This window comes from Rhinolophus sinicus, chromosome 17 (genome assembly GCF_057876585.1).
Source record: "Rhinolophus sinicus isolate RSI-liver-muscle chromosome 17, RSI-T2T, whole genome shotgun sequence".
Classification (NCBI taxonomy): domain Eukaryota; kingdom Metazoa; phylum Chordata; class Mammalia; order Chiroptera; family Rhinolophidae; genus Rhinolophus; species Rhinolophus sinicus.
The window spans coordinates 73,613,798-73,639,663 of NC_142517.1; the positions used below are offsets into that span (position 1 = coordinate 73,613,798).

Below are 25,866 nucleotides of genomic sequence, written 5' to 3' on the forward strand. Positions count from 1 at the left end.
CCCAAGCAACAACCCCTTTCCGAGCGCTGATAGCAGGGAATGATACTAACAGTCTTATAACATAGTGTTAAATCACACACAGCATTCACTAATGAGAGAAAGACTAAGTTTAAGGGGGGGAAAAAAGGAAGAAACTTCCCTTTGGAAGGTTGCTGAGGTAAAAGGAAACCTCAGAATATCGACTACCTTTACAACTGTGAAAACTTTCAACTGTGGGAAGAAAAAAAAAATCAGGGTGCTAGTATAGCCTTCATACTGCTCGTCTTCCTTTTTCTTTAATCTTTTAAACTGCTACCAGCTCATTCGGAGGCCCGCTCAGCTGCCATTGGTAACCACCAGGTCCAACCCACCTCTAGCAAGCTAAGGGCCAGGTGGAAAGCACAGCAAAAACATCCACGACCCCTCCTCCGCCTTTAAACTGCAGCGGTAGGAGGCGTGGCCAGACGGGGCGCTGGGAAGCCACGCCCCCACGAGGGCGGGGCTGCCTCCCCGCCACTTCCTTCCAAGAGGCAGGGGAAGGGCGACCCTACATGACGTAGCCCAGAAAGCTAGCCTTGGTTGGAGGGAATTTAGAAGAGTTCAGGGAAGGAGGCGGAGTCTAGTTTCCCTGGTGACGGTCTGCCTGTCGGTCGCCTGGTAACGGGTCGCGGCGGTCCTGGCTGCAACTGCGCAGGCCGCTGAGATCCGTGGGCCGGAGCCCACGCTGGGCTCTTTCTGTTTGTTTTGCGATGGCGGCCGCTGCGGCAGTGGTCACGCCGTCGGGTTTGGAAGATGGGGCGTCCCGGGCCCGCGGCGAAGGGGCGGGGGAGGTGGTCGTGGAGCGGGGGCCCGGCGCGGCCTACCACATGTTCGTGGTGATGGAGGACCTGGTGGAGAAGCTGAAGCTGCTCCGCTATGAGGAGGAACTCCTCCGGAAGAACAACCTGAAGCCCCCGTCCAGGTGGGTGCCCTGGTCCCCGGCGCATCGGTGCCTGCTGGGCCCTGGGAAGGGGCCTTCCTCCGGCCTGGGGAACGCCCGGCGCGGGTTAGCCAGCACTTGTCTTCACCGCCTAGTCAGGAAGGGGCACTTCATCCAAACTTGGCGACGGAGGGCCGTGAAGCTCACGGAGTTTTTACTTGGTATTTTAGTAAAGAGGAAAGTTTTGGAACGACAGAAAGGACTGGAAGACAGCTTGCCTAGTCTTTAAAGCACACACCTCCACAAATCACAAACTGTTTTTTCTGAGTATAAAAGTAATAAAAGTACCTCTTGCAGGGAACTCAGAAAAACACAAGAAAATGTGTAGAAAAAATACTAAAATCACCCATAATCTCATCCCCAAAGACAAATGCCATGATCATTTTAGATCTCTCTCTAGTTTTTGTTTTCCTTTGCAAGAACCTGTCCCTACAGGTGGTAACCATGGATACCTAGGACCTTGCTTAGCACTTTTTATGCAGTTAGTAAACTTGTTGACTAATTGCTATGGTTTAAAGGAGTGGAAAAGTGGAAAAGACAAATGAAATGACAACTGTAGGAGCTGTCTCTTTCTCATAGAGCCTAAAGTTCTGTCCTTCTGGTGGGGAAAAGTTCATCATATCCGGAAGCCCAGGCCATTAGTTGCTGAGGATAATGGACAGCTAGCACTTTCTCTTCCAGTCAATGTAGCTTAGCACGGAGAGGTAAATAAGTTTTACAGTTTTCCTTTACATTAATACGTACTTAGATTTGTGTATTACTTTAGATTATGAATCTTTATTTCTTTCTCTGAATGGCTATAGCTAGGCTCAAATAATTTCTCTTGACAGTTTTGATCTCATTCCTTGCTCTCTTCCAGTAACTTTAATTATAAGATATGTAAGCTTAATCCAAGATGGAAGTTGTAGGCTTGGGAGTTATTACTTAAATTAACTGATCAGAATAATGTAAACAAGGAATATTTTCTATGTTAATAAAAATGAATTTTTCCCAAAGATATTTTTCAAACTAAAAGAAAATGGCCTTAAGTTTCTATTGATATAACCTCTGTACTATTTCCTCAGGAGGTCAGCAGGGTACTTTGAATAATGAATTTGTGTGGAGGTATCTTAGTTTAATGGTTCATAAAGTGTGGTCATCAGGCCCGCAGCATGAGCTTCACCTCGGAACTTATTTGAAATGCTCACAGGCCCTGTCCCAGGTCTACTGTATGGGGAATTCTAGCGGTGGGGCTTAGAAATCTGTTTTAACAAGTCTTCCAGGTGACTCTGATGCATGCTCAAGTTTGAGAGTCATTTTCCTAAGTCTACAGAATGTGTCAGTATCCATTCCTCTATCTTGGATTTATCAGCCAATAAGAAAAAAATGAGTTGTTACCAGCAGGTGCTTCAATAGGGTTGTAAATCTACCTGTAAGGACTTCATGGCCTTTTTTTCTTTCCAGCTTTCCGTTATCTTCTAGGACATTTACATTGATCCTGCAGGAAACAAATTGGGAAACATGAGCTCACTGCTGATTCTTATGGAAAATACCTATAATAGCTATAAATACAATTATGAACATAATAGCTACATGTAAAAAGCAAAATAAGATCCTTAGTCAAACTGAATTGAATGCTGTGGCTAGCAAATTTTATTCCTAGCATATTTAAGTATACATCATATTGATCCTCATAGCACTATTTTTAGTAGGCTAGGGAGTTTACAACAGTCAACAAATGTTTGTTAGCCTGGGGATGTGATACTCAGTGGTTCTTAATCCTGGCTACACCTTGGAACCATCTAGGAAGCTTTTAAAACATACCTGTACTGGGACTTCACTCTCAGAAGTTCTGATTTAATTGATGAGGGAAGAACTGTTTGGTCCAGTTGCAGTGGTTTGACGAGCTCCTCAGTTGATTCAAATATGCAGCCAAGATGAGAACAACTGTTAACTGATACAACAGTAAGTAAAGATACCAGAGATGTAAAAAATGTAGAAATGCATAATGAATAATCATTAAGGTCTTTTTTTAAACTCTAAGATTTTCTTGATTCCAAATTACATTTTCAGGAAGTACTCTCATATTATTCCTGATACACAAATTATTTTGGCAAAGGTTCTATATGCTCAGTTTTTTAACATGCCCTGCATTTTTGGGGTGTAAGGTCTTTGATCTAATATTTTTTAGGCAGTAGTGATTGTCCTAGTCCTGTTGATTAAAAACGTTAGTGGGAGTGCTGTGGATTGTTAGAAATTTCAAAGAATGAGTTATCAATGTCTTTTGATTTTAAAGCCATTTGAAAAAAAAGTGGGGCAATTTTGGACTTAGCCTCTTTAATTACTATAGACTTCTCAATATTTCCACCCTCCCCTCTTGTTTTGAAACAGACACTATTTTGCACTGCCTACCAACCCTGGTGAACAGTTCTACATGTTTTGCACTCTTGCTGCTTGGTTGATTAGCAAAGCAGGACGCCCCTTTGAGCAGCCTCAGGAATATGATGACCCTAATGCAACAATATCTAATATATTATCTGAGCTTCGATCATTTGTAAGTGTAAACAACGCTCTTATTTTCTGCATGTTCTCAAGTTATGAATTTTAATATTGTTAGCTTGACAACATAAATGCTAGCCTTTTAGATAAATTCTCTGTGAATAACTATATCTATCTATCTATATAAATTATATCTGGAGTTCTTTTTAGGTAAAACATCAGAATGGTTGATATTATAACATTAATGCCACTTTTAAAAATGTCCACTGTACACCCTTTATAGCCCAAAATAGTAATATTTTTCTTAATCTTGATTTGTCTCAAGGGTAAATTTATGGATAATCAGTTCTTTAAAAAATGATTTTTAAAAAAGGAAGATGAAACACTGTATTTTGAAAGAAAACTTTGATTTAATAGACCATAATATCAGTTGTACTTTTCATTTCTGACTTTTCCTGGGTACTTTTCATTTCTAACTTTTTCTGAGGCTAGGCAGTAAGAATTTTGGGCACACCTGTTATTAATTTTTGACAAGCGACTCACTCTGTCCTTCGTATGGTTGTTTGATGATATGCTACCAAGCTAGTAGTTTTACTGGTTTTTACATTAACGATATCAATGTAATGTAAAAGAGATTTGTCTTGCTGTCATGAGGTATTACTGCTTTTGAATTTGATACTTTTGACAATAAAATGGCTTCCTTTTCCTTTATTTTTTTATGTATCAATGGATTAAAAAAGACTGAAGAGATGAATTTTTAAGAAGCAATGAAATTGCAGTTATGTTAAATCATTTGAAAAATAGAGAACTGATGAATTTATTCAGCAGTACTTAAAATATTTTGACATTTGAAATATAAATAACAAGTAATACCCTGTTTATCTTTTGTATTTCAGGGGAGAACTGCAGATTTTCCTCCTTCAAAATTAAAGTCAGGTTATGGAGAGCATGTATGCTATGTTCTTGACTGTTTAGCTGAAGAAGCCTTAAAATATATTGGTTTCTCTTGGAAAAGGTAAAAATTACCCAAAGTGGCAATAGTAGTTTTATGTGCATGGCTTTTTCTACTAAGGGTTCAGAGCTACTTAATTGAACAGATAAGAAGTATTTCCTCTGGACTATTCTAAACTGAAAATGCCACAGGTGATCAGAAAAGTCATTATAGACAAAATTGGAATATCTGGTGTCTTCAAAACCAGTTCTGATATCATTGTGCCCCTTGCCAGTTCAAATACATAATTATTAAAGGTTTAACTGTAACTGTATACTGGAAATTTAGAAAATTTTTTTAAAGTCTTTTCACATATCTTATAAACACAAATATGCTATATACATGTGGATAATTGATAGTTGCAGATTTAAGGGAAAAAATGGAAATTAATATAGTGCTTCAGATGGGATTTTTCCCTTAGCTTAAAGTGACTGGGCAAGAAAAATACTAAAGAAGCCTACTGACACTCTCTTAGACATTGTCATTGCTCCTTTCTCTGACCTGACAGTGATTTGTTTATATTTCTATTACTGTTTATCCCATGGTATTAAAGTCATTTGTTTAGAGGTCTTGCTTTCTTGAGAGAAATTGTGAAATCTTCATATGTACTGTATGGCTGTTAGCATAGCACTTGGTATATCATAGATGCTCAATAAATGGATGAGGAAATAAAATATTCAGAAACTGTCTATATAGATTATAATTAGAAAAGATGTAAAACTTAGTCCTTTGAAGATTGGGATTATTGATAGTTTAGAGATTTTGGAAAGGCATTATTCAGGTAAAACATAAGTAGGCAGTGATTTTTATTAGAGTAACTTCTGTAGAAAGGTGTATATATTGTTTCCTGTTAATAGTTTAATGTGTATCCAGTTACATTCTCTTAGGTAAATAATCTATTCCCTATTAATAGGTATTTTAAAAAACTTACCCTACTTGTGTTATCATCTGGTTGAACCTTATGAAATTACTGATACTCGTTTATTTTTGAACTAAAAAATAACAATTTCGATGCTTCAACCCAAACATTACCACTTAGTGCAATATAAAGAATGACTACATGATCCACATTGCTTCTTTATTAGATTCCAAGAAAAATTATGAGATGTGCTGCTCCATTTAGTATTTTTTAAAAATTTTAAATCTATTGCCCAATGTATTTTAAATTCACTAGAAGCTGTTGGTATCTCAACCACAATTTAATTTTGTACTTCCTTTGTTTTTGGATGTATCTTATTCTTTGCCATGTATTGTGATTTGGATAATTTATAAGGACTGTGTATACATGGGGAAGAAAAAGGGGTGAAAAACATTGAAAATAGACATTAAAGAATAATATGTCAGCTATGTAATATGTAAATTACATAGAAGTTACATATTTATAGATGACTATTTTATATATCTAAATATGCCAAAACAACTCCTAGAAGAACATTGCTTTTGTGATACTAGTTCTAATTAATTAAAAAGTAGGAAATTTATTCTTTAAGAAGATTGATTTGATTCGCAGTAGTTTTCTTTCTTAATATTAAATGTTGATTTTTATATTTTGTTAACCTGTCTGAAATATGGATTTTTAAAGTAAGTTTCCAGATGTAAACCCAACTACTTTGGAGTATTTTTAATATGGGAAATACATGTTATTAATCTTGATGGAGAAATTATTGTTCAGTACTCAGTGTTAAGACCACTGAATAAGAAATACTGGAAATAAAAATAAAGCTAGAGCTCATTTTATTACCTCTATCAAAATAAATTTCAGATTGATCCAAGATGCAAATGTGAAAAATGAAACTATATGAATACTAGAATACCAAAAGGTGTGGGATGTTTTGTTTATGTTAAAGCTAGGATCCATGCAAGAAAATGTTGCCAAATTAATGTAACAAGAATTGTAACAATCCTGAATAATCAAGATTATAAGTAATAAACTAGAAAAATATTTTTAACACAGGTTAGGCCATGTATTAATTTTCTTAATGTACAAAAGGCATAGATAAGTATTTCCCTGAAAAAGAAACACAAATGCCAATTAAAACATGAAAAGGTGTTCAACCATTCTCATGTGAAAGAATGCAATTAAAACAAGAATGAGATATTTTCACTTAAATGATTGGCAAAGATTAAAGTTTGTTTACCATATTGGTGAACATATGTAAATGTAGTCACTGCTGTTGGGAGTGTAAATTAGGGTAACATTTTAGAAGTTGGTTTTGTCAATATCTAGCAAAATAGTAAAATATACAATGTTGTTGGCTCAGCCATTCTACTTGTACAAATTTATTCTAATGATATACACATAATAAATGTACAGTGATGATCTTTGCAATATTGTCTAATTAACAAAACTAGAAAGATCCTCAGTGTTCAGCCAGAGGTTGTTAGTTAACTTAATATTATGGTACTGCCATTAAATGGAATACATGCATTGATAAACAAAGAGAGAAAGATGTATCGGGGTTTAAATGTGATATATTAGTAAGTGAAGAAAGTATATTGGATAATGGTATATCCCATTTGTGTAAATTTATTCTTTAAATTTGGAGGTAAATGTTTTTGCTTCTTTATATAGAACATTTGAGGAAAAATACATTTAACAGTGATTATGGAAGAGGGGTGAAAAAGGACAAGCTCTGTTGTAGAGGAGATCCCTAATATCACATTATGCCTTTTTGTCCTACTGAAATGTTTTGTTTTGTTTTTAACTTGCATCTCATATTAAACTTTATTATTTTAGACCGACATACCCAGTAGAAGAATTAGAAGAGGAAACTGTTCCAGAAGATGATGCAGAATTAACGTTAAATAAAGTGGATGAAGAATTTGTGGTATGAGTGTTACAGAACGTATTGCTCATTTTCACCTTTGGATTCCTTTTCCTTCCCTTAATTCCCCCAATCTTCCATTTTTTGGAGTATACTTTATTTAATTTCTTTCAGAGAAGAAAAGCTTTTAAATAGAGTACCAAGTTCAGTTGTTTAGACCTTTAGTTAAGTTAATGCTTATGTTCTCTAATGATTGAGGTCTGAATTTTAGCAGAGGTTCTGAAACTGTAGACAGGGAATAGTAGACCACTAGTTATATGAGTCAGCATTTTATTAACAACCATTCATGATCTTAAATAGGCCATACATAATAAAGAATTTAGAACAGAACAATAGAATTTAGGATTAATACGTTCTGCTTCATAAGAACACCATTTCTCAGGAACTCCATTCATTATGCTTCTAAAATTAGGATGAGTACTAATTTTAGAACTTTAAAATTTAAAATGTTGGAACTTTAAAAAATACTTGTAAATACCAACATTATTTAAATTGGTTGGCAGCATCTGGGCTTTTCCCCATTCTATAATAAATGTCCTATCTACAGTGTGAAGCTGAGTGATCGAGTCTCTACAAAAGATTAGACTAGTAAAATGGTAGAAACAAAGGTCTGTTTCTCAGAACCAGAGATGGATGAACCCTAGTGTTTTAGGAAGTATAGGTATCTGAAATCAAAATGGCAGGGAAAAAAACTATAGTGTATTTTATTCTCATAAACCATTAAATTTTCCAGGTGATTTTCTAAAGTTAATATATAATAATTATATTCTATATTTCAGCTTAATATATTAAGCTACTGTATGGTACAAAAATATTAATCACTGCATTGTTTTATAGCGAATGCTAGAAATGAACATTAAAGAACTTAGACTATATCCAAATAAAATATGATGTATCCATTAAAAATTGTTTTTAAGAATTGTTTGTAAGAAGTACAAACTTCCAGTTATCAAGTCACAAGGATGTAATAATGTACAGCATGGGAATATAGTCAATAATATAATTACTGTGCAGTGACAGATGGTTACTAGACTTATGGTGATTACTTCATAAGGTATATAAATGTAGAATCACTATGCTATACACCTGAAACTAATATAGTATTGTATGTCAACTATAATTAAAAATAAATTTTGAAAACTCTACCCTTTTCCCCCCATCCCACTGAAGAATATGTACCACTAGTTACATATAAACATAGTCAAATTACTGGGTTTTGCAGTCATGTGAAATGAAGTACTTCTTCACTGTATAGCAGTGGCACGGGCTGAATATACATTTTTCTAATAAATAGAGACTGGTTCATTGAAAAAATTGTTCTCAAAGAAATGTTAGTGACATGGGGATGATAACATACTATATACATAAACTCAACCACGTAAAATATGCAAAAAAAATCAATACGTTAATATTAGTTACATATAGGTAGAAGGATTGTGAATTATTATTTTATTTTCTATGCTTCTTTATATTTTCAAACTAATGTATTTTATCAGCAATATAAATGTTGTAAACCATATATGTAAAAAATATGACATTTATACAAAATTATGTTTATAGAAGGAAAAAAGATTATAAAACTAATCAATTTAAAATCTATCTTTGTTAACATGATACATTTTAAAAGTTAAGGTAAAAATCCATTCATTCATTCTACATGTATTTGTTGAGCATCTGTAGCATGCACTGGGCAAGACCCTGATGGTACAGCATGTACGAAGCTCTGAGGCAGGAGGGAGCTTAGCATATCAAGGAACGAGAGAAAACCTTTGTGGCCAGATTTCCTGAGTAAGGTGGAGGGTGGCTTAAGATGGACTGGGAAGATAGACCAGGTCCATATCATTTGGGGCATTTTTAGGAATTTAGACTTTATTCTTTGTGTAATAGATCTTTCCATTTAGACCCAGAGAATTTGAAGACCTCACATATTCCCAATTGTTTATTTATTTCACTCAGGTATATTTCTCATCTTGTCTTCTTAATAATTATTTATTAGTTATTAGTGTATTGACAGGTACCTGATCCTACAGCATCGACATTTATCTTTAACGACACATAACTCAAAATTGCCAGTTCAGGAAAAAAAAAGCATGAAAACCTACTAGTCAGAAAGATAACTCAATAAGGGCAGAACCGATTTGGGCCTTTTTTTGTATCTCCAGTTTGTCATGTGTGCATTGCCTGGTGCATAATAGGTGTTCATTAAATACTTGACCACAGAATCATCTGTCAACACATTGCTGTGTAACTTTTAAAAATTATAGCTAATTTTTTTTTCTGAGAACCCTTTAAAATTCAAAGCAGCATTATTAGGTGTGTAAATTAGAGAAACAAACTAGAAAGCAGTCTCATTGCACATTTCTCCGCAACTGTGAGGTAAAGACATTCTGCTGTTATAAGACCAAAGGGTTGCTTCTTCCTTACTGCCATCATATTCTAAGGGGCCCCTTCTTACCTCTCCCATTCCTCTGGCTAAGGAGAATAGGATCAGTGCTACAATGCCTTCGGATGGTGAGATATTATTTCATTTTGTTGCCAGAGTTTGTGAGGTGGCTCAAGGATAGTAAAGATCATTTTCGACAGAGTGAAGTTCTGTAATAATCATCTAGAAACTAGAAAACTTCAGTTTTAGACTGACCAGATCACTATAGGACACATTGATAATTGTTAAAAAAAAACCAAAAAACAAGTATGGATCAGGACGGAGAATATTCTCACCTACTGTATATAATCGTATCCTTAGTAATTGGCAGTAAGAGAAGTAAGAGCATGCGTATTAGGCAAAGAAATGATAGGAAATTGTTGAGTGCCTTCTAAATTCCTGAGATTAGAATCCTCAATTTATTTTAAAATTTTTTTCTTAGTCTGTTTATGTTCAAATTTCTTTTGAATGCTGTCTTTTTTTTTTTTTTAACTTTTATTTATTTTAAGTGTGTTTTTCCAGGATCCATCAACTCCAAGTCAGATAGTTGTTTCAGTCTAGTTGTGGAGGGTGCAGCTCACAGTGGCCCATGCGGGGATTGAGCCGGCAAACCTTGTGTTACCAGCATCGCACTCTAACCAACTGAGCTAACCGGCCGCCCTTGAATGCTGTCTTAATACTGTTTAGTAACTTAAATCCTTTTCCTAGTACCTACTATTAAAGCTTTTTAACTATTAATGTTCAGTCCAGTACAATTCAACAAGTACTTATTGATTGTCTATGTAAACAGTACTGATTAAGTTATTGTAAAAGCATTAGAAACTTGTCTCTTCTCCCATGGGCATTGAGTCATCGGCATTTCAATCGTTTACTCTCATGGTTAAGTAGCCCATCATTAGTGCAAACACAGAATAGACTAGCTGCTTTTCAAAGGTGTGCTCTGCATATATGCTTAAGATTTAAGATGCAAATAGATCAGTTTTGTCTACACCTCTATGCCCCACTGCCCCCCTCAAAGTAAACGTCACATGAGTGTATGGAGTCTGCATTTATGTTGTTTTATATTTTACTTCAGTCTTTCCAGTTCCCCATAGATTAGCATCCTTCTCACGTCTTACTTAGAGTCTCTGAGCAGATCTAGGATGGAGCCTTAGAATTTGCATTCTAACAAGCCCCCAGGAGCTGCTGATGCTGCTAGTCTCAGAACCACCTTTGGGGAACCAGTGTCTTACATACTTTAAAATTCTTGAAGGTAACGATTATCTTGGAAATCTACCACTGCTGCTTTTGTACAACTCTACATGTGGAAGTGTCCATCAATTAACGCCCACTTGTTTATTTTCTTCTTTACAAGGCTTGGGGACCAAGCTTCATTGGCTTCATTACCGTATCATTAAGCTTGGAATACTCTTGTTAAATTTGTGGCACCCACTATGTCACTTGTCACCACAAGGACATTTGAAGAGAAAGAGGAGCTAATGTCTTATATACATGCTTATGTAACCTGCTAAGACTCCATATTTACTGCGTATTGGAGAAAGGATTCCTTCTCAAAGGGTCACTCCTGACACTACCCCCCCACGCCAACTGGCCCAGTGATCGGGACTAGCTTGGAATCTACCTGAAATATCCTTTTAGATAGTTAATATCTAATCTGCAAGGTTAAGATCTTAAATATATATATTTCATACCTTTAAATATATTTAATATTTAATATCTTCAAATAGATTAAGAGGCCATGAGCCAAGCAGTACTGGTGACTTAACTTATTAACTTATTAACTTATTAAACTTGAGCATATAAGAGATGAGATGTCAAAAGTATGCATTAATGTGATTGATCCCTGGAGCAGGTGAGAATATTCTATGTCTGTCAGACTCTAATTTTTGTCCATTTTAGTCACGTTACTCAAAATTTCCGTTAACTTTTACCACACTGTCTATTTCGGATAAGCTACTTGGGACTGTTTCTTGTTCTATTCTTACATTTATTTATCCCTAGTTCTACAGCAGTGGCGCCCTTCCTTCTGCTTTTTTTCTTTCTTCACTGACTATAAAAAAAGGCCCATTGTAAATAGCACCATCAAACCCTCAAAAAAAACAGCTGAGCTGCTAATAACTTTATATACATTAGTAAGCTTTTAAACACTCTTTCCTGAAATAGTCTTTATTTCTAACTTAATATATATATGAAAGTTGGAAATATATTTTTTAAATTATAACTTTTTTATAATTATTAACTTTTAAAACTTTTATTTTCCTAAGGAAGAAGAGACAGACAATGAAGAAAACTTTATTGATCTCAACGTTTTGAAGGCCCAGACCTATCGCTTGGTAAGTTGCATGGTATATATGCAGGACCAACAAACAATCAGTATACATGTTCTGCTAGGAATTGAAACAAGTAGAAACCATTGTTGGCCATTGTTTAGTGTGTCATTTGAGAGTAGCTCTCCACATTGTTTTCCTATATATAAAATTTGATAGCAAACATAAAAATCCAGAGGTGCAAGTGGGGCAGCCTCCTATCTGTACCGTGGAAAATCGATACAGTACTTCTCATGTAAACTAAAAATAGTTTATTTGCTTTATGTCATTTTTTATTATGGAAGCATATATATCATTTGATTTCAAGTTATTTTTCATTATAGTGAGCCAATATTGAATGGTCTTGATCATAGGGAAATGATAATTAAATGGTAATTAAATTAAATGGTAATTCTTTGAAATAAAATAAATTATACTAAGACTGATATATGGATAGGTAATCAGACATTGCTTTAGTCAGTTTTTGCTCTGTTTTAATTAGAAAATAAATCCAGTCTATAAAAGAGATCCCGCTGAAGGAGATACTTCAAAAGTACATATGAAATTTTTATATTTTCCTATATGTATGTTATATTTCAATAAGGTAATACCTATTGCATGCTCAAAAAAGTACATATGGAATGTAATACTTTTATTTTTCCTTTATATAATTTTTTTCTGTCTGAGTTTTACAAATAAGTTTGGATCTACTTTTGGGTTCGTATGAAGAGTCCCTTGGCCACCCCGCCCTAGGATGACCTCTTCATTTATTATTTAATGCCTTAGTATTGTTACTCAATATTAGTTGTTATTATTAATAACATGTGTGTGCTTCCTTCCCCACTTGAGTTGTAATATAACACTGCAATGTATCTAACTTGCCTGAGTGTGGGAGTTGACTCTAATACTTTTATGACTTATTAGGTGTCTGACCTTGGCCATATTTCCAAACTTCTTGTGCCTATCTTCCTCATCTGTAAAATGAGCATAAAATACTACATTTTCACAGGGTTTTTAAAGAATAAAATAGTTACTACGTGTGACGATGTCTGGCACACAGGACGTGCTCAATAAGTGTTGGCAAAAAGCAAAATCACATCTTCCCTGCACATTCCCTCTCTCAAATTTGATAACAAGGATAACTCATTTTTTTATACTCTCTATGTTGTAACACAAAAAATACTGAATAATTCTTCAATGAATGAATACATTTTTTATTCCTCAATTCAAAATTATATCAGAATAATATGTTAACATTTAAAATCAACAAACTCCAGTTGTAACAATACATTCTTAGATCACTTTATAGTTTTCAGAGTACTTTAAAACACATCCTTTACTGACCTTGTGAAGTGTTGTTATATCCAGTTTACAGATTCAAAAACTGAAATTTATAACCTTGAGACAGTTAATCTTTTAAAAAGCTACTACATTACAGCAGCTAAATTTGAATTCAGTTTCTCCAGACTCTCAGGTCTATTGTTTTTTCCCTTTGCCTCATAACAGGAGTTCAGCAGGGTAGGTGTGGTTTGAGCCCTGCCTTCAGCAGGGGCCCCTGGTGCTTGGTGGTCCTTTCCGTGTTGAAGATGATGCCGACGAAGTTCTAAAGTGTGAGGGAAACGAAAGCAGAGATGCACACGCAGTTCTCCTCAGAAAGAGCCTGTCATTTGTGTCATTCATTCTTCTATTGGTGATATAAATAGAGACCTGGAAAGGCTACCTGGGATTCCTCTGCACCAAGTACTTTGAGTATTGGGAAGGAGCAAAGTCATTTCATTTGCCTCTACCATTACTCTGTCCCTACTGGTCCAGATTTCAATTTTCCACTTCAGTTAAGCTACATAAGGAAGGGATTTCCCCCTGCCTGTGCCTTTATACACCATCTAAGTATTATATCCTTTGGATAAAAATTGTATCACATATACCCTTTCGAGTTAAGACCATGAATGGTTGCGTTTTCACAAGAGGAAGAAGTCTGAATGCCAGGTGTTTGTGGTTGGTCAGCCACGAAGTACTAATGAGGCAGAAAACCCTTTCATATTTTAAAAAATCTGGCAGTATTGTTTCATGAGTATGTTGCCCATGAAGCCATCTGCCTGAGACAGCTGTATCTGTCTATAGCTTATGATGGCTCAGGCGCTCTTTCCCCAAGACAGAATTGCTATATAGGTTAATAACGTAGATTTAAGATTTTATATTTCATGCAGCAGGTGTACTCACAATGCAGAAGAAATGTCATTTGAGTAAAGTTGAATGAATGTGATGAATTCTTTACTAGAACAAGAATGATGTATACTATATATGAAATCGATCTACTAAACGTATATGTGACCAGGCCAGCCCAGCAATGTATGGATTACAACAATCCCTTTCTACCTGTGGTTTAGAAACAATATATGCTTCTCCAGTCATTCTCTGTTCCCTCATCTTGCATTATTCTTTTCACAGACCCTGGCATTGTATTAATTTCTGATTTGTTTATTGTCTGTCTGAACCACTGAAATGCAAACTCCTCGAGAGTGGCAGCTTTTTTCACTGCTTTTTCACCTGTGCCAGATGGGTAGAAAGTGCTCAATATTGAATGAATACGTGCATGGATGAATGCTATTTTATAGTTCTAATTTTATAGGCAAGGTATAGTTTACTCTTTAAGGAGAATAGAACTTCTCAACAATAATTATTCTATGTACCACGCAGGATAACGCAGGAAGAATTTACTTATGTTCCTTTATTTCATGAAATAAAGTTCAGTCTAGACCCTGAAAAATGTGCCCTTAAGTATCACGATAATTCCAGAAAATGGGTATATGCAAGCATTTTCCTGAGATTTGTGGTAAATGGAGCAAGAGAGAATGTAATGAAAAAGACATGTGTTGCGATTGTGTTCTCTGGAAGTGGACATTGACAGAGTTTGGAGTGCAATATATTTACTGTGAAAGGAAGTGGGAATAAGGCACTGGTCTAAGAGTGAAATCTCGCTGCAATTCAGGACTGACAAAGCCTTGGCCAACTGGTGAAAGGCTCTGGAGCAACTGTTGCCTGATAGGTTCAGTTGCTGGAGGCAGGCTGCCCTGCGAAGGACATAGCCCCAGGTGATGTGGCTCTCTGCAGGTAAGGCAGCGCCTAAGGGAGCTAACAGCAGGAAGCTCTCTGCTGGCCACACTCCCATAGCTGAGCAGCACATCCTTGGAAGGTGACCTGGTGGTCCATCTCCCTGACTACCATGACAGACTCGAAGCCCCACTAATTTGAGAAATTTGTAGAGACACTGTGTGGCCCTTGATTAAACTTTGAAATGTCTGCCTAATTGGATCCTGACACAGCAGTATTGTTTCATGAACATTGAAAACAGTGTTCTAAGAAAATGGTTCCTCCTACCGATGATAAAAGCTTACAATGATGGGATTGGTTTGTTTTGGAAGCAGGTGTTTTCAAAACATTTATTTACTTTGAAGTTTAGAAAACATATTTAAAGCCATTCTTATTGTGTGATTTCCCCATCTACTTCTCTTACCCCAATTATGGTTTTGCCAAGTGTACTTTTCAAGAAGGTAACTCCTGCAATTATTGAGGGATTGTTTCATCTTCCAAGGTTTCATTTGCAGGTTAGTTATTCAAATTTTGATATAGCTTTTCTTGGAAGAAAAAAAAAAATTATGGATGAATATTTGACCTTAAGGCTGTCCCACGAAGTTTTACATTCTCTCTGTCCCTCTGATTCCTAAATGTTTTTGAAATCTGAAATTTAGCCAAAGCCTCCCTAAGAGCGATCACTGGTGCTATATTAAAGCTCTGACAGTTGGGCAGGGCCTGTGATGGTTAGGGGTGCAGCAGAATATTCAGAGATGTGAGGGGTGGGAGCTGGGAAGGAAGGCTCTGGTGGCAAGGTGTGAGGGAGGTGTTCTGGTCATTTCTATTCCTAATGTTACTGTGTCCATTGAACATTGCGTGTATGTTCATGGTAGCGACACTGTAATTAGGAGTGGTCTTTGTAGCTCCCCTCCATTCTACAGCTCAATAGAATCACAGTGACAGTGTTCTGGAAGCATAACGCAGATGTGTCATTCTCCCCACTGAAAAAAAGATGGGAGGGAAGCTGTGCGCTCTCTGAATTCTATTTTTAAATGCCCATCACTTCATTTCAAAACATTTTTTTTAAACATGCCATAGATACCATTCTTCCTTGAGATGCTAAATTTGAGGTTTTAGAAACCAACTCCTGAGTTAGACAGCATAAAACCAACTATCTCAAAAGGTTTAAACACAATTGGTTTTTAATTACTTAGCAAAAATTCATTGTACCAAGGAGAGAATTTTTAGCTTAAAAAGCAAAAACTGTAAGGAAGTAAAAATGTAGGCTTAGAATAAAAATGTCATTTCAGTTTTAAAGTGTCATCATGGCAAGTCTACCATGTAATCAAAAAGGAAAATAAGATGGATCTACTTCAGATAATATCTTAACTTCTTTAAATTTTCTTCATTTTTGCATATAATTTACACTTCTCGACAAAATGTCCTATCTAAGTAATATAGGGAAAAAATACTGTTCTACTACAACATAACTTGCCCCATAAGTTACCAGTGGTTTAGATGCCTGCTTGAGGAAAATGTTTTTTTCTTCTTTCCTGAAACATTTGAATGTTAGTCCTACTATCTGTGTTGTGACAATGAGAAGTCTGTTATTTCACAGGAGACGCAATTAAAATGCCACATGTGTAAATGTGATGGAACACAATATGACTGAGTCAATGCTTTTCATTCTATAGTAACTAACCTGCGCCACCCCATCCGTTTTACATCTGGAGGTGAATAGGAAATGTAGGTTAGAGAAAAAAGCACTCCTCACTGCTCGGAGGAGGCTCAAACAGCAGTTCTTCCTGGGTATAAAAGAAGAGCTTTTCTTGATCTTTAATGTCGTTTTTGAATCTACGCTTGAAATAGGAAAGATCCTTATTTTTCATCCTGGTTTTATTGGAAGCCCAGCAAGAAGTAGGTCAAGGACTTTTCAGGGTCCCTTCCAATTCTGAGTCCATACCTTCAAGGCAGATGCCATGGAGGAAATAGCAGCTGTAGATAAAATCCTAACTGCAACTCTAGCCCTGTGAACATAATGAATTAACCTCTCTGTGACTCTGCTTTCTTATCTGTAAAATAGGGACATAATTCTGCCCAGGGTTGTTTTGAGATTAACATAACCTAAATTGTGGACAGCACCCAGTGTGGTGCTGGTATAGATTATGCACTTGATGCATAAACTTGATGCATAATTCTTATTTTGTAGAATGTTTCACTTTTCCTAGAGGTAGGGATTAGTTACCAATATTATGTGCAGTGGGAGACTAGAAAAAGCTTCAATAGCACAATACAATCAGTTTCTATATTGCCATGAGTATTTTTGAGTAAGAAGCTTATTACATGGGATATAAGTTATCAAGAAGCTTCCATTTTGAAATTAGGAAGCCCTGGGGATACCATGGTTTTATTCTTATAATCTGTCACATGATTTGTTATTGAAGGCACACTAGACTAAATCTGTTGTCACATAAGGTCTCCCCTACAGAAGTGACTAAGGCGAATTTAAGGAAAAGTAAGATAACGGTATTTTCCAGCAATCATTTGAGAGATGTCATTTTATAAATGGATAGGTTATATTTCCTAAATCAACACTAATAGCAGATATTTGTTATGTAATTCAGCATATTAGACGGATACCCAGAATGTGTACTTTTTTTCAGTCCTCTATAAACCTGTTTAAAGATTTTTAAACCCACCTACCCCCATCACCACCCAGCTCTAGCTGTAGCAGTGTTAGTGCTTTGCATATCTGACTAATGGTTCCTTGTCATCCAGGACACCTAGTTAGTCCCAAGACCTGTGGATGCTGCCTTTGAAATATCTCTCATATCCATCCCTTCATCTGTCTCAAAATCAGGTCCTTTTTATGTGTCTGGATTATGTAATAGTGATGTTCTGAATCGTCTTTGGTCCTTATCCTTTAATTCCACCCCCACCCCTTTCCAAAATAGTTTTCACCATACTCCTCTATCTTACCAAACATGAAATGTATCAGGTCATTTTGACTTCAGTAACTTTTGATGGCTTTTCAGTGCCTACAGGGTCATTTATAGAGATTATAAAACAAATTTTGGGCCTGGCTTTCAAGACCCTTAGCAATTTGACACTGTCCACATAGCCTTATTTTCTTCCCCTGGAATAAATTTATTCCAGGTAAACGGATCCTCTCAAAGGTTTCCAAACACCTCACAAGCTCGCAAGCATGTCTGCTCCCATCCCGACCGGTCCCGTCCCGTCCCGTCCTGTCCCGTCCCGTCCCATCCCATCCCATCCCATCCTTCCTCTTCTCCTTTGTCTCTTATCTGAAATGCCTTCACATCATCTCTCTGCCTGATTCTAAATGCTCAAGGTTCAGCTCAACTACCACTTCCTAAGTGACATCTTCCTTAATCACCCCAGTGTCATTTAATCCTATGACCTACAAATCTTCATAAAACATAGCTAGAATGTTTTATGAGGATTTCTACTATTTTACTCTGTCCCTGGAATAGAGCAAACCTGACATAGAGTAGGCATTAAATAAAGATCTGTTGGATAAATAAAGTCATTGTACTTTGCTTGTGATTCTTCTTTGCCTCCCCTCTGGCTTAGAGGACAGCCTAGCCTCTATGCCTGTCACAATGTATTCAACTCTTTTTGCTGTTCTCCAACATTCACCTTTCTAAACCCCTCGTCTCTCTTCTTGTGATCTTCACAAGCCATGTTTATTCCTATTTCAATATTTTGGCTTATGATGCTTTCTTGACTGTAACATGTGGCTTGTCTCTTTTCTGCCTATTTACATTCCATACATCTTTGTAAGGTTAATTTTAAGCCTCACATCACCATTAAAACATGTTCTCTCTCATTCAAATACCTAAAGCATTTACCACCTGTACTCAATAGTTTTTGGAAGTTAATCAAATTTATAATTTTACCTGCTTTTAATGAAAATACTTTATTCTTTTTCAAAGTAAAATATATTCCTTTTTGAAATGAAAGCACAGAAAAGTCCAAAGAAAAATGTGAAATTTTCTCCAAATCGCAGCATCCAGATATAAACATTATATCCCTTTATGCATAATTGCTCTGACGTTATGCAACATGCTAACATTTAGTGAGTGTGGATGAAGGATATATGGGAATTTTTTGTGCTATTTGTGTAATTTTTTGTAATTCTGAAAAAAAAATTATGCGCAGAAATAGGTTAATGAAGTGCAGAGTTCATAAAAGAATCCAAATATATATAGTGGTATCAGTATATGAAGCAATGCATATCAGTAGGGAAAATTGAATTATTCACTTAAATGGTGATGGGATAACAGGCTATTCATTTGGAGAAAAAAAAGATGTACTCCTCCCTCATACCTTATACCCAAATAAACCCCACATGGATCAACAAATTTAAAAAATGATGAGGCACAAGAAACAAAAACATGAGTGCGAAGTGTTATGCGTATGGGTTGAAATAGGCACGATAAAGCATGCCAAGAAAACTAAAAACCATAAAAGAAAAATATTCATAAGTCTGAATACATAAAAATTAAAACCTTATATATAGAGGGTTGGGTAGGGAACACCATAAAGTTAAAAGACAAGTGATAAACTGGGGGAATATAGTTGTAACCTTTATGATAAAGGATTGATAGACATATAGTGAGGAGTTTCAGAGTTTGTGCTGTAGAATGACATTGCCTGGGGCCCTGCCACTTATTAATGAGGCGACATTGGGAAAATTACCTAACTGTTCTGTACCTTACTTTACTCATTTGCAAAAATGGGAATAAGACTCCCTTGATTTATGGTGTTGTTTTTGGGCATCTAACCCGTATGTAAAAGCATCTAGTACCATGCTGGGCACATAATGGTAAGAATAACTGCTGTAGTGTATTGGGGGCTTACTATGTACCAGGAACTGCACAGGCCTTTTAAATACATCATCTAATTTAATCCTCACAGCAACCCTTCCAAAGAGGAAGGTACTATTATTATCCCCATTTTGCAGATAGGAACCCTGAGATTTAGAGAGGTTAAGTAACATTGACCAACACCTAGTAAGTGATGGTGGTAGAATTGAGCAGAGATGGGATTTCAGACCCATCCTCTTTATATTTACACTATACTGTGGTGATTCTCAAGACAACTTAGTTCTCTTTTCCTAGACTCTTGGGATTACATATTTAATCTTGACAATTAGTTGGATTTTCATGTCCCTCTCAGTAGGTATATGAATTGAGCTCTTCAAATGTATTTGGGCTCTGGTATATCCATGAAGTTGTCAGCTCAGGTAAAAGAAATCTTATAGAAATTCAAGCCATAAAGAATTGAACTTAGTTTTGCATAATCTACGACACTAAGATAATGTCTATAGTAGTTTCTCCATACATACTTCTTGGAGTACTTTTGGTTTTATTTTGAGAAAAGTGAAAAATCAGAGATGATTTTACCTTAGCACTTAGTGTATATTCAAGTAGCTAATGTAGTAGCAAAGGTAGGTATTTGATATGATAAACAGGAATAATATTGGAAGTTGAATTCTCATTGAAAAATAATTTCGGATTTCTTATTAGAAAATTAAATTCATTTGTGTGAATTTGGAGAGCTTTCTTTTCACTTTTTTGATTTGTGGGAGCATAGTTTACTCAAATGTTAGTTCACATTTTGAGTCAGGATAAAATTTATTTTGTTAATCTTAAAATTAAACTTAAAAAAATAACTTTATGAACTTCATATATTTAAAGACAGAAGCTACCATCAGTCTATTTCTTTCAATACATTATAGCCAGGATTTAATTTCAGAACAAATGTGAAATACTTTTCGTATGTTATTAAACATTTTTCTTCATGGTAATAATGTTAAATCATGTAAAACCTAATTTGGAAAGATAACAGTAAATCAAACTCATGATTTATGCTGCTTTAATCATGAAGAAGAATTGACTTGTAGAGACATAAAAGAATTTCATTCTCCACCTTAAAATGTGATTTGTTAAAGTCATTGGGTTTTGAGGGAATACTTCTTGATTGAAATAACTTGTTATGTATCCCTCTATCTAGTTTTTCTTTTATTGATATATGATAAAGAAAGAGCGACACTAGATACTCTTAGGAGAAACCCTGCTTAATTCATGGTAATACCATATATATATATATATTTGATACTTAGCTTCTTGGCCACCTATCCTATCTTGAACAAAGCATCAAATGAGGAATAATGCAATACAGGCCTCTGAGCAACCAAAATAAGTATAACTGCTTCCATTTAAAAAAATTTCTGTGAAGAGTCCCAAACTCACCCCCCCCCCCGTCTCCTGAGCTCTCACTTCCCCCCCTGTATTTACCTAAATTCTAACAAGCTTGTATATTAGAGGTTATTATTATTATTATTATTATTATTATTATTAAAGTTTATTGCGGTGACCAGCTTGGATATTAGGTTTTTAAACTCACAGCAGTTTAAGAGGAGGGAGAGATGCTATAGGCAATCGGAGACATCCAAGGGTGATCCTTAGTATCTGGGTAACAAGAGAAGCTGCAGGAACACTTTAAAAACAGACACAGGAATGAAAAAAACAAAAAATTATAGCTATCTGGGGTCATTCAGTGTGGATCAGTCATATCCAGATTTTTCAGCCCTGGGAGCATCATTATAAAGAATAGTACAATAAGCGACATCAAGAAAAGATTATGTTACCCTCGGTAAATGTCACCCTTTACCAGTCTCCAGCCTGACAGTGGTGCCGCATCCTCCTGAGAGACAGGGATTTGGGCTTGGTAATTGAAGAGTCAAGCACCTCCACTTGCTCTTGCTTCATTGCTACTTCAATGCTGGGATCCTTTTGGCCTTCCCTTCATCTCCCGTTTTCACCTGGAAGTCTGTGAATCCAGTTTCTGCCCAGACTCTTGTGATCTAGATTCTCCTGGCCAGATTCCCATCGGAACTTGTGGTCTCTCTGTATATTCCAACTTGTAGTCTTCATTCCCAAGGAAATGTCTTCTCACGGATGCCTGAGCCTTGAGCTTCACTCTTGGGTCTGCTCATGCAGCCATATATTAATATGTTTACTACACAAGGTGTTTCTCAATCAGTGATCAAGGGCAGTATTGTAGGGTATCCATAATTAGTTTTGGAAACACACACACATATATATATATATGTACATGTGTGTCTGCATGTCTACATACATACACACATACGTATATGTATGTCACATGTATATATGCATATATAGAGGGTGCCAAAAAAGGTATACATATTTTAAGAAAGGTTAAAAACTTGATTGAAATTGTAATACTCAATATATGCCGATAACAAAAGATGATCATGTGTATACATTTTTTTGGCACCCCCGTATGTAGAACATAGTATTTCGTTAATACTACCTGGGAAATATTAATACTGCCTGTTTGATACTTGAATTGACTTTGGTGGTATACCCCACTATTTGAACCCAAGGCTGTTATGGGATAGTTCAGACTGTTATCTTCCACCCTTCCTTGGGCAGTCTTAGGGTCAGTTATCATTAGTTTCTTTTTCTTAGGACTGATCCAAATATTACCCCATTGACTAGCCTCAGACCCTTCCTAATAGGCTGTAAACTCTTAGCAGTTGTGGATTAAATCCTTTTATCTTTCCACACTGAGCACAGTGCCAGGATTCTTACCTTGCATGTTATGGGAACTTAACAAATGGCTTATTGGTAAATTAATTAATTATAAATGAGACTTCTGGATAGCCTGTGTCTTATTGAGTTAATTGTTTCTTCAGCAGCATTAACTGGAAAACACAATTTCCCAAGAGCTCTGCTTTATCTTAGTTAATGTTTCAGATAGGGACTTTGTCATGATGTTATAAAATTTTGATTAAATGGAAACAGCAATGTATTTCTCTTACACTCATTGAGCCACATAAAATACCATTTGTTAAATGGAGAAACAATTGGAAAGGAAAGGTTTTCTCAAAGTATTATAACCAAGACATGGTATGGAATTTTTAAATGATTTATACTTCCTGTATAGGGCTTGCTCAGTTAATGTATCCACATATTAGGCATTAGGAAATTTAGAGTGAGGAACGAGGTTATGAAATAGATGTGCAAACATGGAAGTAGAAAGAAGCTGTATAGTTTGAATAAGTTAATGCTGCTCTACCAAGCCTAATGTCCTCTTTTTGCCCTTTCTTCATTTAATGACTGGACCATTTCCCCTCATATATTAACTATGGCCTAGAAGTGAGTGAAAACTTTTGAGCAGCTACATTTAGTAATAAGCTAAGAAGGGTAAATGCGACTTTCTAAAGGACTCCATATACAAAACAAACAGTACCTGATGCATTGGGATATCGAAATGCAGTATTTAATCTCCAGATACCCTACTCTTAGATTCTGAGTCTGATTCAAACAGGACCACTGCTAATCCATTTCCCTTGTGAAAATTAGAAAAATGTGCCCATCCTTGAGTAAAATTTTTGAGTATGTTATGCACAACTTGAACAATTCTATGTTCAGTCCTGAAAAAAAAGTGGGAATGTTGATGGGTACCCTCTCTGGCCTAGTTTGGTGATCCTGGACTCCACCTTCCTGTAAGGAATGGAAAAAGGAGGGGTGGGAATGAGGGCATGGGGTCAGGAGCATTGGCTCAGAGATTTCATCAGTAGCATCCACCTTCAGTTCATCCAAGCAGTGGTCCCGTAAATCAAACTTATTTTTAAATCAGTGAGCAGAATATCTACGTTCTATTAAAAATCATGCAAAACTGCTGCTTAAAGGATGTGCCCCTTTGGCTAGTCTGGCTCTGCGGGGTCGGGATATGGGGGCCCATAGCCCTGGCAGGAGCAAGCCTGTGTATATACTTCACATATACCCCAAATGTCAGGGCTCACATAAAACTGGTGGTGTATACATCCTCTCACTCTACCCGCATCCCCACAAGTCTGCCCTGTTTGGTTTGGAAAATGAGTCAGTCAGAGTTGAGCCTCCTAGAGCTGCACAGATATTGGAATGTGCCAACGAGTTGCAGTTACCTCGCTCCTCCAAGTGTATGCATTTTACGGGTGCCAATGTGGAGTTATATAACATGAATTTTCCTCATGGCTTTAGGTTTCAACTGCGAGGCCCAGTATCTCTTCTCCTGCTGTCACATACATTCTGATACAACGTCACACAGGTCTATTTCGTGGATTCTGCAACCTCTCGCCAGCTATGCTGCCCTTATGCTACCCTGGATTCAGTTTACATAGACACACATAGCATTCTGTTAAATACTCAAAATAATACAGTGTTTCTACATTTAAATGAGAGCTGTAATGTTTAAAATATAATCTGGAACACTTTTCACTTAGAGTTTCTACATTTTAGTTTTCTTAAAGTAATGCTTTAAAAAAAAATACTGCCGGTTTAAATAAAATGTGATTAAATAAATTCACACCACATATTATAAAATGTAAAAGCATATTTAGTTATCCATTCTCTAATTGTGTGGTTAGAACTATATAGCCCCCTGAATTTCTGAACAAACAGTAATATATACTCCTTACAAGGCTCTGTTCAGAACTTGCTAATACAAGCTAAGAGGCAGGAGAGAGGTGCTTTCTTCCATTAGTAATGCCCTAAAGACTCAGTGAGGAGTAAGTTCAAAGCCCCTAAAGACCTCAGGCTCTAACCAAAATACAAATCCCAATTTAAGGTTATTCTTGTACTTTGTGGTTGACTAAAATTGGAAAGACTTGTCTATGAGCTTTCATTTAAGAAATGTCTATTAGTGACACAAATTCACATTGAGAATGTAATTTCACCATGAGATTGTTTACATAGTATTTTATTTTTAAAAGACTATATCATGGAATATGATTATGGACTATTTCAAACTTAAAAGAAGAGAATATGATAATGAACCCTTATGCAACATTACCCAGTTTCAACAGCTAACATTTTGTCAATCATGTTTCTTCCGAACACCCCTCCTGTCTTTGCCCCATAGTTTTAAAGTAAATTTTAGACATCATGTCAATTCACCTGTAAATATTTCAGAATTTATCTCTAATTTATAAGGCCTATTTTCAAACATAACCACCATGCTATTATCATACCTATAAAATTAATAATATTAATAATTCCTTAATGTTGTCTAATACTCTTCCACATTCAAATTTCCCTGGTTGTCTCAAAAATGTCCTTTTACAGATTGTTCAAATTAGAGCCCATATAAGGTTCAGACATTGTATTTGGCTGTTTATGTCTCTCAGGTTTCTTTTTTTCCATATTAATAAATTTTTCCTTACATTTTCTTGTAATTTATCAAGGAAGCTTAAAAGGAAAAATTGCTATCAAAATTAACGTGTTAGGCTTTACCTTTAAATAATTAATTTGTGCATTCTCTACATTTTCAGATTCATACATACTTAATGCTGAAATGTGAGAAGCTGAGAAAATGGGGGAAAACAGAAAGGTTTCCAAAACAGGCATGAATTGACTTTATTACTGAACAGCAGAAAGCAAATGCAGAAATGTGGCCCCCACACTATTGAGTTCAAGTAGGGCTGTATTAAATCACATTTTTAAGCTACCTTATAGTTTTACCTAACTAAAATATCACTTTAATTATGAATACAAAATCTATAAATAATGAGCCCTTTGCTTCTGGGATCTTACCGTTTTTGTCTTTCAGATTTTGGGTTTGTATTTCAGTATAGTACATTCAAACCAAGACAGTGTTTTCTTACCAAACATGTGTGTCTCTCCTACTGTTACCAGTTAACATGCGTAAATGGCTTGTCCATTGATAGTATCCCCCAATGAGCTCACTCTGATAACTCAAAAACTTTGTTCTTTGTA

At 35.9% G+C, this 25,866-nt stretch overlaps 1 protein-coding gene across 1 annotated transcript in view; it reads left to right on the forward strand.

Annotated features, from left to right (window-relative positions):
- The first annotated feature begins 607 nt into the window (after positions 1 to 607).
- The window catches only part of IFT57 (intraflagellar transport 57), a 52,829-nt gene continuing 27,570 nt past the window's right edge, over positions 608 to 25,866 (forward strand). Inside the window, exons 1-5 of the mRNA XM_019742955.3 lie at positions 608 to 940; positions 3,329 to 3,491; positions 4,333 to 4,451; positions 7,165 to 7,255; positions 11,939 to 12,007. Coding sequence (XP_019598514.1) covers positions 729 to 940; positions 3,329 to 3,491; positions 4,333 to 4,451; positions 7,165 to 7,255; positions 11,939 to 12,007 — 654 coding nt within the window. The 5' untranslated portion in view covers positions 608 to 728. The remainder of the gene's footprint in view (positions 941 to 3,328; positions 3,492 to 4,332; positions 4,452 to 7,164; positions 7,256 to 11,938; positions 12,008 to 25,866) is intronic.